Source organism: Nuphar pumila, chromosome 8 (assembly GCF_984573655.1).
Source record: "Nuphar pumila chromosome 8, dmNupPumi1.hap1.1, whole genome shotgun sequence".
In the NCBI taxonomy this organism is placed as follows: domain Eukaryota; kingdom Viridiplantae; phylum Streptophyta; class Magnoliopsida; order Nymphaeales; family Nymphaeaceae; genus Nuphar; species Nuphar pumila.
In genome coordinates, this window is record NC_143256.1 from 5,733,709 (window position 1) to 5,751,711 (window position 18,003).

Here is an 18,003-nt window from a genome sequence, read left to right on the forward strand (position 1 = left end):
CCTTCCACCTTTTATAAGGTTTGATATTTAAGCAATAGGATTTCTCACACGAATAGAGTTTTTTTTGCTGACTGTATTTTCAATGTGAATGCCACCTGTGGCAGCGAGAAGAAATATGTTGTGAGAGAGGGCACAATAGGTCAATTATACAATAGGTCACACAGTAGGTCTGAACAACAAATAATAGAAAGTTTGTCACAGAGTAGGTCTGGACAACAAAGGAGGATTAGTATCTCGGGTCTGACTAAACTTCACGGTCAGATCTGGATATCTAGTCCAAGTGAAAAGAAAAGGGATACGCAGGGGAAAATGTGTAGAGGGCACATATTTGGTGCATCAGATTAAAAAAAACCAAAAAAAAATGAAAAATTAGTTGGGTTATGAGTCGACCTTAGCGGTTCACGTGAAACAAGAGATTCACGTGAAACAAGTTCCCTCCCTTTTTTTTTGACGCACATGATTTTCGTGAACCAAGATTCACGTGAACTCACATGTGAACGACTTAGGAATTCACGTGGGGCATGAATCCACCAAAAAGGGAACTAGGGAGAAGAAGAGGAGAAATGAGAGATGAAGATGAAGAAAGAAGAAAACTGATGAAGAGAAGAAGATAAGAAATGAAAGAATCCTCAAACCTTTGATCTGTCGCACCTTTTGGAAGCCTCTTCAACCCCTAGATGGATCTAGGCTTTGATACCATGTCAAAATCTTCTCTAAAACCTGCGTTGAAAGAAAGAGAAAAGAATAGAGGAAGGGGAGCTGCGGCAGTCATGATTTCAATATGAAATCGTGACCTAAACAATCTATTAATATATGATGTACAATCCGGGTCTGGTATAATATCCAGATCCAGAATGAAAAAACAAGGCTATACAAACTGTACATTAATAATATGGGTCCGGGTCCGGGTCCGGGTCTGTGAACTCGGGTCTGATGTGATAAACATACCCTAAACACACTTTTTCACAAAATTCGTGTGCTAACTCGTCCCAGTTACCGAGTCAATCCGCTAACTCGCGAGTCAAGGGTCAGGCGATCCGGATCCGAGTCACGAGTTTGCCAACTATGCACTCTGTCTCTCCCTTTCCCTCTCTTTCTCTCATTTCTCGCTCTTCCTCTCTCTGTCTCCTCGTTGTCTCTCCCTCTCTCTCTCTCTTCCTTTCGCTGTCTCTCCCTCTCACTGTCTTTGTTGTCTCTCATGTCTCTCTCTCTCTCTCTCGAAAGGAGGAGGAAGAAGAAGGTATTCTCGTCTCTCTTTGCTCTTCTTCTTCCTCTGTTCTTCTTGAACAATCGGGCTTGTTAATAAGAAAATTACTTTGTTCTTGTTAATTATATATATATATATATATATATATATATATATATAAAGTGCATTAACTATTATGTTTTTACTTCACAATTCACACATTTATTTTTTTATGTTATTTATATTAATTGTCTCTTGTTCCTTGGTTAAATAATCACATCTTTGTTGGATCAGTTAAATTATTGCGTTGTAGTCATTGCTTGAAATTCGTTATATAATTTAGTTTAGATTCTCGCACTTAATATCCAATTATTCATTAATAGTACATAAATGATGCATCTTTATTTTTGTTTTTTTGTTTGGTCATTTTTTTAATAATTTTTGTGAAGGTTACGCGTTACGCCTCGAGGCTTACGCTTCGCTTCATGAGCAGGTCTTACGCCTCACTATGCCTCAATGCTATTCACAACATTGGACTTGCCCATTAGGGGCAGTTTTGTCTTTTTTATTCTTTGTGTCTTTTCTAGCCGATGGGACTAGCCCAGCATATAATTGGACTAGCCCTCTTCTTCCTCCTTTGTTGTATATATATGGGAGCTCTCCCATATTTTTTCTAATGCTTTTCTTAAGCATTTGGGAGTTAATAAAATTATATTTTTTTATTTTGTGCTCAACCCATAGTGGCTTTGTTGTGAATTATATTGTGTTGTGCTTGCCCATAGTGGCTCTTGTACCTTTGCCCATTAGTGGCCTTGTGATTGGGCCCCTTCTCTTGTGTTCTCATTACATGATATCAAAGCTGATAGGCCCTTGATCCTAGTGACCTTCGTGAAGATTGTGCTTTTTCTTGGAAGATCCGCCAAATCCTTAAGTGATCTCATCTCTTCATTGCTCGTGTATTATGGAGGAGTCCATGTTGGTCATGCCCATCAAGTTGAATGACTCCAACTAGTGCACTTGGGCATCTACTATGGAGAACCACATCTTATCCAAAGGACTCGACAAGTACATTTAGGGTGATTGTCTGGATCCCCAACTCTCATTCACAAAATTTGAGCATGAGAAAATTAAATTTTTCGATGATGATGAGGCCACTACCACTGCCCATAGTGGCTCTTGTTCGAGAAAAATCACATGGAGTGGTAGATGGACAATGCCAAAATATTGCCATAGACCGTGAGCAGCGTAGACACTTCTATTCTTGATAGTGTAGCACAATTTAAAGTTGCCAAGGAAGCATGGGAGTTCCTAAGAGACTTACACCATGAACGACATGACTTATTGGTGGAATCTCCAATGAGTCATCGTCTTTGAGGCAAGGTGATAAATCAATCCGGGATTACTACAACGAGATGACCCTCCTTTGGAGAGAGCTTGCTGTCTTGGAATCCAAGTGGGAAACTACTAGAGATCATCGTCTAAGACATGAATAACTCGATGGAACAATTCTTCATGTTCCTTAATGGTTTAAGGTCTGAGTTTGAGGAAATAAGAATGATGTTACTTCACAAATCAAAGGTTCCTCCTCCCCATGAGACTCTTACTGAGTTGAGCATGGAGGAAGCAAGATTGAAGGACAAGGAAGAAAAAGACAATGACACCGTTCTTGCCGCCTCTAAACTCGATGCCACCACCAAAACTTATAAACCATAACCCTTTGGAAAGCAAAATGGAGGTCAAAAAAAGATTATATGTCACTTTTGCAATGATTCGAGGCATATCAAGCTGGCTTACCCAAAATTGAAGACGAAGGTGGCTTCGGTTGGAGACGCTTCATCCAAAACTAGTAGTACATCCCAGAGTTACCGGAAGCGCCTAGGCGTAAGGGGAAGCGCGTTTCCCCGATACGCGCTTCGGAAGCGCGAAACGTCGCGCTTCCAAAATGCGTGGGGAAGCGCGCTTCCCCCACGCTTCCCCCTCGCTTCCTCATTTTTTTTCATTTTTTCGCTTCCCCCCTCGCTTCCTGTTCGCTTCCTAGGTCGCTTCCGAGACGGTTCATAATTTTCTTCTAAGTGGTCCCACGCTTCCCCGCTTCCTAAATTTTTGAAAGTGTCTTGCTTCCCGCTCCCGCTTCCTCGACTGGTAACTCTGGTACATCCTATGTCACATGGGTGCGGGTGCAGGGGTGCGGCACTTTCAAAAACCTTCGGTGCGGGGGTGGGTAGGTGCAAAAATGTAATATATATATATATATATATATATATATATATATATATATATATATATATATATATATATATATATATATAGAAGGGGGTCCGGGGGTTCCCCCCTGCGCGGGTTGTGCAACCCATCGGGTTCTTGAGATTCGTATTCCCCCGACCCTAAGCCGATTCATGTTTCGGATCGACCCTGCTCCGGCCGAATTCAGTAAATAATCGAATCTCTGAGTCGATTCATCTTAGTGCTCCGGGTCCGGGACCTCCGGCCGGGTTGAGTCAGGGGCGGCGCACATGGTCACATCTCGGTCCCATCGCCACTTTAAGCATTAATAATTATGTGTGGGGCCCACCACGCACATGGTCATGTCTGATAAAAAAAGAGATGAGAACGAAGACATGTCCCTTCACCATTCGTACCCTTAAAGCATTGCATCACCCGATTTACAAACCGCGGTTAATAAAAGCACAAAAAACTCAACCGACCAGCGTTCATTCCCCCAGAATAAAAAAATGCCACTTTCAATTTTGATCTATAAATATTTGCTCTCTAAAGCATGCAACGGGTGCGCCTCTGTTATGGGGTTAGATCAAAGGGTGGTTTACTTAGTGTTGGTGGTTTGGTATTCTTTTGTGTTGTGGTATTCTCTCTGGTTTGGGTTTGAGAGTGGTGATGAAGGTGATATGGAGGCTGGCGACGTCTTCGCTGAACCCGAACGCGCCGCTGTTCGTGCCGTGGGCGTACAGGGCGGTGGAGGACATCTCCAAGGAGTGGTGGGACCTCATCTAGTCCTCCGCCTGCTTCCGCGACTGCTGGCTCGAAGAGAGGTTCTACCAACAGGAGGAAGAGGATGTCGTCCTCGATCTGGAGGAAGATTTCGGTGTTGATGATGAAGGAGACTCTTTCCTGGCCGAGATCGGAATTGAGTTTGACGCTCTTCAAAGTAAGGACTTTTTTCTTTCTTTCTTTTCTTGGATCCCTACCCCCACCCCCTTCGATTTTCAAAAAAATGGACCGAAATGACCCTAGGTGCGGTCAACGCATCTAGGATCGGGTTGACCGCATCCGCACTCGCACCCGCATCGAGTCGCGTTGACGCGGGTGCGGCACCCTGCTAGCCGAATCCCTGTGACTTAGAGTACATCCAATAACAAAAGAGGTGGTGAACTTAGGGATCTATCTATTGCACAATTGATGGAGGTTCTTTAACAATTCTTGAAGATGTCTACATCTGCTTCAAGCCGCCGTGTCATCTACTTCTCCGCTGGGTATGACATCTTGGATCCTTGACTCAGGGGCTTATTTTCACAATACACCTAATGGGTCCCTATTATCCAATTGTCGTACCAATAAAATTTTTTTTAGTGTTTCTACCGCCGATGACACTTTAGAAATCACTAGCATTGGGGATTTAGAAAGTAATTCTATTTTTTTTGGTTCCAAAAGTTGGAGTTATTCCATAATTAAATTTAAATTTACTTTTGGTTTCTTAAATGATTATTGGTATGAAATCTCTTCATTTAAGGGTTGGTTGGTGCATGATCGTCAGTCAGGGAAGCTGATTGGAGAAGGCCATAGAAGGGGAGATTTATACTACATGAACTTTTTGTGTATTCCAATAAACTCTTTTTGTAACTATGCCCAAGAGAAAAATATTGAAACTTGACATAGAAGACTAAAACAAGTATATTTAAATGATCTCATTTTCCTTGAAAAAATTTTCTAATGAGAAAAAATTTGTTTGTAAAGATTGTATACTTGGAAAAATGAAAACTCTTCATTTTCCTTCTAGAACTTATGAGACCAAGAAACATTTTGAATTGGGACATTAGGATTTGTGAGGACCCGTCCTGATCGTGTCAAAAGGAGGATTCTCCTACTATGTTAAATTTATTGATGATTATACTAGTTATACTTGGATATACTTGCTTAGGCAAAAATAAAAACTTTCTCTTGTTTTAAAGAATTTTATAATTTGATTAAACATCAACATTCATATCTTTTGTTCAGATTCGGGTGGTGATTTTTTGTCAAATAAATTTAAAATTTATTTCAAAGAAAACAGTGTTTTACATCAAAGATTTTCCCCAAAACCCCTCGGCAAAATGTTTTACCGAAAGAAAACATAGGCATATTATAGAGACTACTAGAACATTGCTTATTTCAAAAAATGTTCCTAAAAAATTTTGCGCCAAAGCCACTCTTACTGCCGTTTATTTATTAAAATAGAATGTCATCTTCCGCTTTGAAATACATCTCTCCCTTGGAAAAGCTCTTTAACATTAAACCAAATTTTAAAGATTAAGATTTTTTTGTTGTAAATGTTTTGTCCTTTGTAAAAAGAGTGACAAGCTTCCACCAAATGCCATTGAATGTGTTTTTCTTGGTTATGGGAAAAACCAAAAGGGTTATAGGTGTTATGAGTTAAAAAATGAGAAACTTTATATTTCTAGAAATGTTACTTTTCTAGAAGATGAAAATGGATTTAAGAAAAACACGACTAAGAAAGATATTGAGTATTCTTTTTTGTTTGATTTATTTCCTAAGGAAAAGAATGAATCATCTAACTCTAATGATATTTGTGTTAATGATGTTGAGAATGATTGTATTATTAGTGACTATTGATGATGATGATTCTTATAATGATGTAACTGTTGATGCTCATAATGATGTGAATGTTGATACTCACAACCTCCTTAGAAATGAAGATAATTATGTTCAAGTGCGGATGTAGCGATGCGACACATTAAAAAAACTTGGGTGTAGGGAGGGTATATATAAAATTTTGAACAGTTTTACGTTGTGCATGTGTGTGCATTTATGTATTTATATATATAATATAGATAAAACTGGACTTGGTTAGAGTTAACTGAATCTACTTTTGGACAGAAATGAGCCTCAGTGTGGATGACTTCACTTGACACAAAGGAAGTCATGTCCAAGTGTCGCACTCCCATGGGTGCGGGTGTGACGTGGGTGCAGTGCCCTCTTAGAAGAGTCCGTGTTACATAGGGTAAAACCAATGTTAGGAGATCATATCGAATATCTAGCCCTCCTAGCAGATTTATGTCCTAAGCAGATTTATGTCCTATGGAATATTTTTCCTTAAATATAGAGCGTGTTTTGCTCTTCATGCCTTTCATGAACCTTCATATAAAGCCAATAATCACCATCATTGGGTAAAAGCTATGAAAGTTGAGTTGGATGCCCTCCATAGAGCCAAAACTTGGGAACCTGTGAATCTTCCTTTTGGTAAGAAAACTAAGAGTGGTGGATATTCATAGTTAAAACTAAGAATCGTGAAACTTTTGAAAGATATAAGGCTAGGTTAGTAGTCAAAAGATATCCTCAGGAATACATGATTGATTATGAGGAAACCTTTACACCCATAGCTAGAATGACAAGTGTTAGGACCCTCATAGTTGTAGCCACTATTATGAAGTGATCGATTTACTAGTTAAATGTTAAGAATGCCTTCCTAAATGAGGATCTTAGCGAATAAGTTTTCATGGACCCTCCGTCTGGGCTTGAGGTTGAGCAAGGTAAAGTTCTTAGACTTAAAAATGCTTTATAATGTCTTAAACATGCTCTTAAGGCATGATACGACTGATTTAGCAAAGTTATGATTGATCTTGGTTTTATATCTTGTTATATTGACATTTCTCTTTTTGTCAAGAACGTAGAAACAAACATTGTTGTTTTACTTTTATATGTACATGACATGATTATTACTTGTAGTGATAGAAAGGGAGAATTTTTAAAAAATATTCTCAAAGAAACTTTTGATATGTCTGATGTTGGTTTTCTAAGATTTTTTTTAGGTATTGAGATTGCCTACTCTTCCAGAGGATATGTACTATCTCAAATGAAATTGGCTTATGAAGTTATTCATAGATCAGGTTTGACAGATGAAAAGGTAGCAGATACTCTCAAAGTGATCAACGAAAAAGTATGGGCTAATAATGACACTCCATTAGAGGACTCCACACCTTACCGTTAGTTAATTGGGTCTCTCACGTACCTATTCATTACAAAGCCAGACGTAGCACATACAATTTACAACACAAGTCAATTTCAACATGCACCTACTACAATCCACATGGTTGTCGTTACGAGAATCATCAGATATTTGAAAGAGACTATAACTAAAGGGATTTTACTATCCTCTTCATTGTCTTTAAGTTTAATTGCTTATACTGACTCTGATTGAGGAGACAATCCTAATGATCGAATTTCTGCTTCAAGTTACTGTGTATTTTTTGGGGATTCTATTATATCCTAGAGGTGTAAGAAATAACAAAATGTGTCATTTATTCTCACCAATGCTGAGTATAGGGTAATGACAACTACCAACACTGAAATTGTTTGGTTGAGGACTTGAAAAGTCTGTTAAAGGATATGGGTGCCAACATCTTTACACCTACGAAGATGTATTGCGATAACAAAAGTGTTATATACATTGCAAGCAATCACACCTTCCATGAACGAAATAAGCATATAGAGATAGACTGTCACTATGATTGGGAAGAATTTCTCAAGGGAACCATTGAGTTACCATACATAACATCAGAATATCAGCTTGCCGACTTCTTCACTAAAGCCTTGCCATCGTCTCGATTCTCTTTTCTTTTAAGCAAACTATTGGTCATCTCCCTGTCAGTTTGAGGGATGGGGGTGTTAAATGTATTGGTTGACTATATATATGTATTTGTTATTTTGGTTAGAGTAATGTGCTGGTGCTGCCCCTTTTCTTGTTCTGCCCTGTTAGGCCCCTTCAAAAATCATAGTTTTTTGCATTTTTTCTCACATCTAACACCGTAGATGTGATCTATAGGTTTTGTTTAATGGGAACTGACTTTTGGATCACCAGAATCTGACCTATATACAGGGTTTTCTGGTGATCCAAAATCAATGGCTATGAAGGCATCAATTTTTCCCAGCTCATAAAACTACATTTTTTCATAAAAAAAACATGATCCAAGAGTTGATTCCCACTAAATCGAGCATGTTGAAAGCTATGTCACATGGGTGCGGGTGCGGGTGCGACACGGGTGCGGCGCAATTTTAAAAATTTTGGACACGGGGACTCGGCTATATATATATATATTTAAAAATGTATATATATATATATATATATATCCAGTGTGTGCATATGTCTATATAAATTTTGGACTCGGCTCGTGACTCTTCCAAGTTGTCTCAGATCCTCAACTAACTGAGTTAAAATAGTAGTATAACTGGGTTAGAACCAAACTAGGCTGAGTTTATCATTGACTCAGCCGAGTCTTAGCTACCATGGGAATAAAACATCATCAAGGTATTAATTAAAAGCATTAACTAAAAGCATGTTCTGGTAAATGCATTAAATATCTTTTGCTAAAATTCATAACATTAATTAAAAGCATTAAAAGCTTTTAATTTTTCAAAGCTAGATTTGAAAAAGAGAGAGAGAGAGATCTCGGTGGATGAGAAAGTGTTGCTACTCGTGGATGAGAATTTATTAGCTTTTATAAGAGAGAGAACTTGGTGGATGAAAAGTGTTGGTACTCGTGGATGAGAATTTATTAGCTTTTAAGATTGAGAGAGAGAATTAAATGATAATATTTAAGAATAATTTTTTTTTCTGGGCCTAATGTTTAAGACTCATGCTATATATATATATTTTTAAAAAATATATAAAAAGATCTTTTTTTTTTTATTTTTTGTACTAAAAATGGACATTTTTGGACTCGGTCAATGTTGACCGAGTCCAAAATTAAGACGGACTCGGCCTGGACTCGTTGACCGAGTCCGACTCGGCGTTGACCGAGTCCAGGCCGTGTCCGAGGCCGCACCCGTGTCCGCACCCGTGTCGGGGCGTGTCGACTCGGGTGCGGCACCTCCCTAGCCGAGTCCGTGTGACATAGGTTGAAAGTCGATTCCCACTAACCTATATGTTTAATAAAGTGAAAGTTGAAAATGTTTTCGTTGTTCAATACGATATAACTCCCTGACTTTGCATCAATAATAGCTTGCTGAAGTATGATGATTGAGGAGTGGCATCTCCTCAGCATGTTCTTTAGAGTCCCATGTGAGGAAGGGACTGCGTACTTACCTGGTCACATGGAGAATATATAGATGCCAGAACTATTGTGTATATCATTGGATCATTAAAGGGTGTTGATCGACTTCCTTATGATATCTATTATGCAAGATCTAGGGCTGCCAAAAAGTGTCTGGACATATTTTTAGTGCCAACTAAACCCTTTGGATTTGTATTGAGCCACAACATCAATATAAACAAGCATTGCAAAGTATTATACAATGGCTCTCCTCACGGTTAGGTGTAGTCAATTACTTGATGCTTTTTGCCATCTCTAATGTTGGCCGCCCCCTGTGATGTGTGTACCTTACACCCTGATATGTTGATGTTTTTAGTTAGTTGGAGCATAGGACTGCATGTACAGTAGATTGCACTGAAGTGAGAAATTGCAGGTGGTCGGGCTATGTTCCTGTAAACTAGTTGAGTGCTTAAAAATTAGACTGATGATGCAGATACCTCCAACACGAGCAAGATCACCAAAGTTAGGCAGGCATAAAAGCATTGCTACAGCAGCTGATGGTGAAGAAAACACTGCCCATTCCCGCAGAATGGGGCGCTTGAGCCTGGATGAGAGCAAGACAACTAATGGCAGCCCTGGGGCTGGGAAAGATTCCAAGAAGCCACAACGAAGATCTCTCCCAAAACTTCCATCTCAAAAATCGAAGGATATCAAGTCTGATATTAATCCCACACATAGTCCTTCAAACCCAGAAGTGATTCCTGCTGCTGAAGTTACTGTAAGTGAAGCTGAAACAATTGAGCCTGCTGTCGAAGAGCAAGCTGAGGACCAGGAGCAAGAGTCACAACCAAAGCCAGAGCCAGATCCTGAGACCAGTGACAAAGCTGATGTAAGTGAGGTTGCAACTGAGCATTGTTGATGATATATGCGTATTGCACAATGCTTTGAAGTTGGGCTGTTTTTTTTCCCAAAAAGATAAGGAGAAAAAGAATGCTGTTAAATATTGAAGTCTCAGTGAGACTGCTGCCAGTTATGATGAGGGAAAGGTAAGTCAGTCTTGTGTTGGTATTATGTTCATAATCTTCATGTCTAGTTGTTTGGGCTTTTCTGTGAGATTTCTTCACAAACAACACCAACCCTCCCACTCCACTTTTTTTCTCTGTTGCCGATCAATTTACTGGAATGTTATCATTCTATTAATGACTTTCTTTGCTTTCATTTTTTATTATTTTGGTTCCCTTTTGTTTATTTCCCCTGGATTTTTTTCTTCAAGCTCTCTCTCTCTCTCTCTCTGTATGTATAAGTACATGGCGAGTTCATCGTTATGATGGTGGCTTCTTGACCGTTGATCTCACTGAGAGGTGTATAAATTCCAAAATTTGGACGTTTGTTTCATCTGGGGATTAGTCTCCAGGGCAGTGTAAAGTTGTATCCCTTGAGATTCTGAACGAGGTCGGTTATGCTGGATTCATGCTCACAGCCATAGCCTCATACTGGTCAAATTGGCTTAATCACATCACGAGACTCCTCTTTGAGTGCCCTTATCATATTTACCAAATGTAAATATGATGCCCCACTTGCCACGTGCTAATTATTGGTACAAGGATTTCAGATTGAAGGAAACGCATGATATTAAGGGTACATTTGGTTGCATTTTTTAAAAGTGAAAATACTGTTAAAAAGAGATTCACTTTCAAAATCGCACCAGACCTCGTGAGAATGTGAATGCCACATAAATGAGATTCACTTTCTAAATCTCATTATGTGACAACTCACTTTTTGTGAAGCTTATTTTTGGTATTCTGTGTTTAAGTTTTATGTTTGGTTGCTTTTGGGTACTATTCAAATGAGATTCATTTGCAATATCTCTTGTGATTTGAAATCACTTGAGATGCAACCAAGTGTACCCTGAGTCATTCGGTGTAAGTATCAGGAATAAAGCCAATCATAGGTCAGATCAAGGTTGTTAAATGCGATGAGGCGAAGCGAGGCGTTGAGCCTGCGCTTCACCTCTGAGGCGTACGCCTCTCACAACTGGTATGGAAGTGAAGCGGTGGGAGGGGAGGCAGGGAGCGGCGGAGGAGCAGTTGGCCGGCACGTGGCGGTGGATCCACCGGCACTTGGGGTTAGCACAGCTGGTGAATCGGGCGGAGGAGGAAGACTTGGGGATGAAGGAGGGGATTCTGGAGGTTGATGAGGGGCAATTTGCGCATCACAGCACGCCTCAGTACCTTGAGCGTGCGCCTCGCCTCTGAGGCGTATGCTTCAGGTACTGAGGCGTACGCCTCTCACAACACTGGGTCAGATTTTCGGTCAAGGGAAAACCCCCCTTCTGCAGTTGGTAAAACCCGAACCATGGCGGTCCATAAAATAAAAAAACACTTGGTTTCTATCAGTTTAATCTCTCGAGTCCTTGACGGAGTTGGATCAGGATCTTGGCTTTTTCCCCGTCCCAGAATTTTAAATCCAAATAGGTTTTTCGTTTGGTTCAAAACAGATTTTTGCAAACAAAAAGTTACCCTTAAGGAATCTTGTCAGCCCAACAGTAACAGTGGTGGCGTGGACTGTAGACCTGACCATACCGCGTTCCAGGCAAACTTGGCTTATGATTTGACACATGCTCTCCAATACAACAAACTATCGAGCATTAATACCTCAATGGGACCACAGTAAAACGGCCACCAATCATGCATAGATGCAAAATAGAGAGTTAGTGTGTTGGGATGTTGCAAGTTCGAACTTTATGGTTTTTTAGGGTCTGCTTGACTCCAGCTTTCTCTGTCAAAAAAATAAAAATAAAAAAAATAAAAAATAAAATAAAGATCACCGTGGTAACGCCACCAACCCACAGCTGCTGCTAAGAATCCTAACTGTCAGGAAGCGTGAGGGACATGAAATTGTTGCCACTGTAACGCTTCAAGCAAACCATTGAAGCACTTGGCAGCTTGCACCTCCCCGGGTATATATACTGTCCCGTGAGAAAACAATTATGGAGCACCGTTGGATTTTCCAGGACGGTCTGAATATACTGCATCACTGGAAGCGCCATGCTTTGAAAAAAAAAACCAATAAAGTACCTATCCGTGTAAAGTACACAACTACGTCATGGCTTGGATCTGGTGGAACAGGGCGTAGGATTCAACATCACATGACGAATAACAATGTCATATACATCAACAATCAGGTCGTTTTCAAACAAAAGAACAATCACCACTTGTAGCATATAAGAAAGATTACATATTGAAGCCTCCCTTTTGCATATAGGTTACTCTTTCTCCATCATTCGTCTTATTGCTTTTACCAGAAAGGTTTACATGCAAGAACGAATACTACCACCAAATTTTTTTTATGAAAGATGAGGAAAAGGCTTTTGATTGCTAAGAATTTACATGTGAAAACTCTAGACCAGCGCAAAGGAATTGACTGCTGCTATATGGAGAGTACTAAATTTACAAAGTGCACCAAACAAACTAGCTAGGTCAGGAGACAGGAAACTGCGGTTGCGAAAAGAATGTTCGACAGAGAATCTAAGGCGTATACTTCCCAATAGCATGTTCTGTACATCTTCAAAGTAAAGTTGCCTGCCGGATGAATCTCACCATAGAGAGACATGGGCACGCAGCAGATCGCTAATCTACGAAGCAGCTACGGATATGGTACTGCCGCCGTTCAGAAGAGATGTTGGAGCAGCGCTGGTGCTTCTTTTCTGTTCTGTGCCCCCCGTTTCTCCTTCTTCAGTCTCGTCAAGTTGCCACAGGAAGCTAGCATACGATCCATGTACAAAGCTGCAATTTTTCGAATAAAAATCATTACAAAAACAAACAAACTAAAGTTCAGCACTTGTGACCCATGTTTGAGTATCTATGGCATTCCATCCAAAATAGCCATTTCTTCTTGTGGTGTTCCAGCTAGACCATGTGTCGTGGGAATGGGAAACCAAATTCATACATGATGCACAATATCAACAGAGAGAGAGAGAGAGAGAAAGAGAGAGAGAGAGAGAGAGAGAGAGAGAGAGAGAGAGAGAGAGAGAGAGAGAGAGAGAGAGAGAGTACCAATTATCCGGCGATGCTTCTACTGCTTGACTGAAGTAGGCCTCTGAGCGTGCAGGGTCCTTGCGCTCCTCCCAAAGCAGAGTCGCGTAGAGAGACAAGATATCGCCATCAAACGGATCGGCCAGCATGGCACGCCCATAGTACTCCTCTGCTCCACCAATATCACCTTGAACCTTTTTATATGCATAGACCAACGAAAAAGATCACAACCCACAAATCAAACACGTTGAAACAGAGAACCCTCTTTCTTTCTCTTTTGCTCTCTGAGTGCGAAAAGGAAAGAAGCTAGAAATAGAAAAAACGTACCACTTGCAGGAACTTGGCATAGTTCCTCAACAGAAGAGGGTTCCTGGGATCGGCCTCGATCATCTTCCTATAGATTGCGTCCGCGCCGCTCGAATCCGAGTCGGGATCCCGGTCCTCATCCCCGTTTCCACCGCCGCAGAACCCTCCCGCGTCGTTACCGGTTCCGATGCCCCCACCGGAAGAAGCGTCGACGTCACCGCAGTTCTTGGCATCCTTCCCCTCCCCTTGTTTCCCGTCATCATCCTCTTCTTCCCCATCCGATTCCACCGAGCAGTACGCCTGCGACACCGCCGAGAACCCGGATCCAAAACACTCCGATTCGGTCACGTCCAGACCGGAGCACGAGAAGAACCGGTTGACGGAAGACGAATCGCTCTCCTGCCCATCTTCTTCTTCTTCTTCTTCGGTTGGCCGCTTGTCCTTCTCGTCGAAAGAGAGATCGGATAGTTTTCTGGCGATCTTGGGGCGGAAGCCGTCGGCCTGGAACATCGAGTCTGGGGTGGAGTGGAAGTGGGTCGCAGGGGAGGCCGAGAGATAGAGGGAGGTGAACTGCGCCACCGATCTAGCTCGGCGTAAGGGCCGGATCGGCTCCGCATCAGGTAGTCGATCTTTGGAAACCGGCATCCATGAGCTGAGGATCGGACTCGAAGAGCTTCGCATCAACATCATGCCTGAAAGAATGAACCCAAACATCGCCCACCACAAGAAAAAAGATGACCAAACGAACAAATAAATATTAGAATACCCCAACTAGAAGAGAGAGAGAGAGAGAGAGAGAGAGAGAGAGAGAGAGAGAGAGAGACGACGTGCCTTTTCACCGCTTTTGAGGTTAGAGGAGTTAACTCCGTTTAGGGTGAAAAAGGCAGTTGCAGAACAACAGAATGCGGTCAAAAGAAAGAGCACAAAGGACAGAGAGGGGAGAGAGCAGAAGAGGAATGAATATTGTCCGTTGATCTACCCTAGATGGTGTGCATGGTATCGGCACGCAGAGGAATTCCATGGCCACGTGCCACAGGACACTTGGCATGCTTCCTTTCGAGGGAAGAGTCGGAGGAGCTCCTATTTTTGATGCGACACCTATTTGTTGGTAATGCACGCAGACACGAGACACGAGACACGAGACACGAGTAAGTTGGAACTTGGCTACTGTCTCTGCAAATTCCCACTTTTCTTCCTCAGCTTATTGCAATTGCCCAAATCTTCCCTTCTCTCTCTCTCAACATGCAATTGCAGTAGTAATAAAAAAAAAAGTACCGTTAAGGTCATAAAGTTATTAAGGAATTATCGTTAAATATCTAATAATATTACTTTATTTTTACCTTAAAGAAGTAGAAAGGTTTATCTTATATATTTTGAAGGAGAACCATGGTAGTTTTTATTGAGAAAAGATTCATGAATTGTCATTTGTAGTGGTTTTGGTGAAAAATTAATGCATGAGCAATAAATTTTTCAATAAAGAAAGTGCTGTCAACATCCTTGAAAGGCACCCGACTCATTTTTTCATACGATGTCAATTGATGTTTATACACTTTTTTCTTTTGAGAGAATTGATGTTTTATACATAAATATACCCCTCGATTATAATGCAACTCTAGTACCTTCTCTATTTGGTAATAGATTTCATTTTTCATAAGATGTTAATTGAGGTTTATACAAAGATATACGCCTTGATTCATTTCTTTCCAATTTCCATACCTCACTAAACATCAATTATAATGCAACTCAATTATGGCCCTTGATTCATTTCTAGTACCCAAGTAAGCCAAAACAGTAATGTCTGTCTGACTTTGAGCGGACCTGAGATACTGGTGATCCTGATTCTATAATTTTGGGTCAAAACCATAAGCTTACTGATTTGGTCTTCAAAATGGATCCTTCTGTATATGCAGAGAGCCTAGTCATGGTGAGTGTCTTGTACGTAGATCCAATAGGTCGAACGGAGGGGCAAATGAAGCGAAGCGAGTATTTAATCCTTCACCTCCCTAGTTGGATCTGAACCTAGCATGGTTAAACTAGCCTATGCAAAGTGTCCATGTGATCCAGATCCTCATATAATCTTTAGATCCAGATCCAGTTTCACCACAAAGATGGACTATTTATTTGTTCCTTTGAGTGAGGAGAGTAGTTCAAAGATTGGCAACCCTATTTTATTGTTTTCTTTATTGTTCTACTTGATTTTGTTTAATAAATCACAATTTTCTTTAGTTTAGGTATCAAATCTACAGGGTTCACGAGTGAACCTCATGATCACAGCATCAGAGCATTGATTGTTTCCTTGATCATCGCTCTCTTGCAAAGATCAATGAAAGATCAATAAAGCAGTATAAAGCATGTCTGGAACGTCTTGAGACTGATTGACAAGAAAAATACAAGACTCTTGATCAGATGGAGAAAGACATGAGCGAGATAAGGAACCATCTTGAGCGCATGTACAAAGTTTTGTCCCAAACGATGGGGCAGTTGAGAGACACAAATCAAAAGATGGACGAAAGATTCATCGAGGTCAATCAAAGAATCACAAATATTCAGAACCCGATTCAGGCTCTGTCCTACCCTAATATGAGTTCGATGACTCATAATGTACCCAATCGAGCTGTGATCTAATCAGATTTAACTGAACCCAATATCCAAACCACCAAAACCCAAACCCAAATCCAAATAACGATCCATACATGTACCATAGCCATATCAATCCCAGCCTATCCCCACAACTACTGACCCACCTAGGCCGACTTATGTGAATCCAAATCCTACAGTGGGACCTACGACAGCCCTAGGTCCATAGAGGCTTTCTAATCCACTGCCTAACCTCCCTGGCAAACTTTAGCACCTCCACCAACACCTCATTAGGGAGAGAAAGGGTGCAGCAAGAGGCCCCACTAGCTTTTATTCAAGGATAGAATCATCCTTAGCATGTGGTGTGAGATGACCTAGTAGATGAGTTCACCCACTTGGACGATGAGGCATTTTGGCATGAGCACCCACCTGGACTTGTTGATCATGGCTAGGATTGTGGGATAGAGTGCATCAACACCTACGACATCAAATTGGAGCTTTCTAAGTTTCAGGGCTGGTTCTAGGCCTAAGCCTTCTTTAACTGGTCCTATATGGTGCAGTTCTTCTTTGAGTATCATCACTACATGCCAGAGCATCACAGAGTTCTACTAGTAGTTACCTGATTGTGGACTCTGGCTCAAATGTGGTGGGTAGACTTGTCAAAAGCCCGAGAGATCCGGGGCCTGGAATGAGTTTAAACTTGAGAGAAAATGCAATGATTTATGCAAGCCAAATTTGTGCCTTTCAATCACCAAGAAAGGACATACAAGCAATACCTAGACCTTTGACAAGGCTCTAAATCTATTCAAGAATATACACAAGAGTTCCATCAGTTTGCCTTACTATTTCAATTTCCAAATACCCAGTAGTAGCAAATCACCGGGTATATCAACAGTCTTCATTCTAATTTGTCTAATACATTTAATTGTATGATGGTAAAAACTCTAGATCAAACACTTGGTTATGCAATGAATATGGAGGATATTCTAAAAAGAAAGAACCAGTTACGTCTGTCTAAAGCAGACTCTTCCTTGAGTCCTAAGGCAGGTCATCCAGCCATGGGAGTGGCCTCCTCGAATACTAGAGAATCCAAGGGTGACAAGATAGACCATAAATATGAACCTTGAGTTGAGCGTTCAGGGCATCCACACAAAACTAGATTGCAATCAGGCTTGGGTGAGTAGATAACTCGTTTGTTTCTGGTGTCAAGAGGTGGAACATTTAGCAGCCAAATGTTTCACACTTACCAAGGGTAATGAACATAGAGGATGTGAATGAGTTTGTCGATAGTAGTGATTTGAAAGAGAAAGTTATTGAATTAATGACGATGATATAAACAACCTCCTCTCCGTTCGTCACACCTTGGAGACTCCACCATCACCACCATAAAACAAGTGGTTACAAAATAATATTTTTCATACCCATTGCAAATGTGAGGGTCATGTGTGTGACATTATTGATAGCAAAGCTTGTGAGAACATAATGCCCTCAGAAATGATCGAAATGCTTAATTTGAAAACCGAAAAGCATACCCATCCACATAAGATCACATGGTTTAAGAATTGAAGCAAGGTCCCAATCGCTCAAAAGTGTCTTATGAAGCTTACAATGGGGAAACATTATATAGATGAGGTGTGTT

The 18,003-nt window shown here is 40.8% G+C and overlaps 2 protein-coding genes across 2 annotated transcripts in view; one reads left to right on the plus strand and one right to left on the minus strand.

The window, feature by feature from the left end:
* Positions 1-10,665, plus strand: part of LOC149829496 (protein WVD2-like 5) — a 37,362-nt gene extending 26,697 nt beyond the window's left edge. The window contains exon 9 of the mRNA XM_090015559.1: positions 9,941-10,665. Coding sequence (XP_089871685.1) covers positions 9,941-10,366 — 426 coding nt within the window. The 3' untranslated portion in view covers positions 10,367-10,665. The remainder of the gene's footprint in view (positions 1-9,940) is intronic.
* Positions 10,666-12,922: 2,257 nt separating this feature from the next.
* Positions 12,923-14,509, minus strand: LOC149829497 (uncharacterized). Its single transcript, XM_090015982.1, has 3 exons — positions 13,809-14,509; positions 13,503-13,675; positions 12,923-13,232 (listed from the first exon to the last, which is right to left on the minus strand). Exons 1-3 carry the CDS (start codon positions 14,499-14,501, stop codon positions 13,082-13,084), a joined length of 1,017 nt encoding a protein of 338 aa, XP_089872108.1. The 5' UTR covers positions 14,502-14,509; the 3' UTR covers positions 12,923-13,081.
* Positions 14,510-18,003: the final 3,494 nt, after the last annotated feature.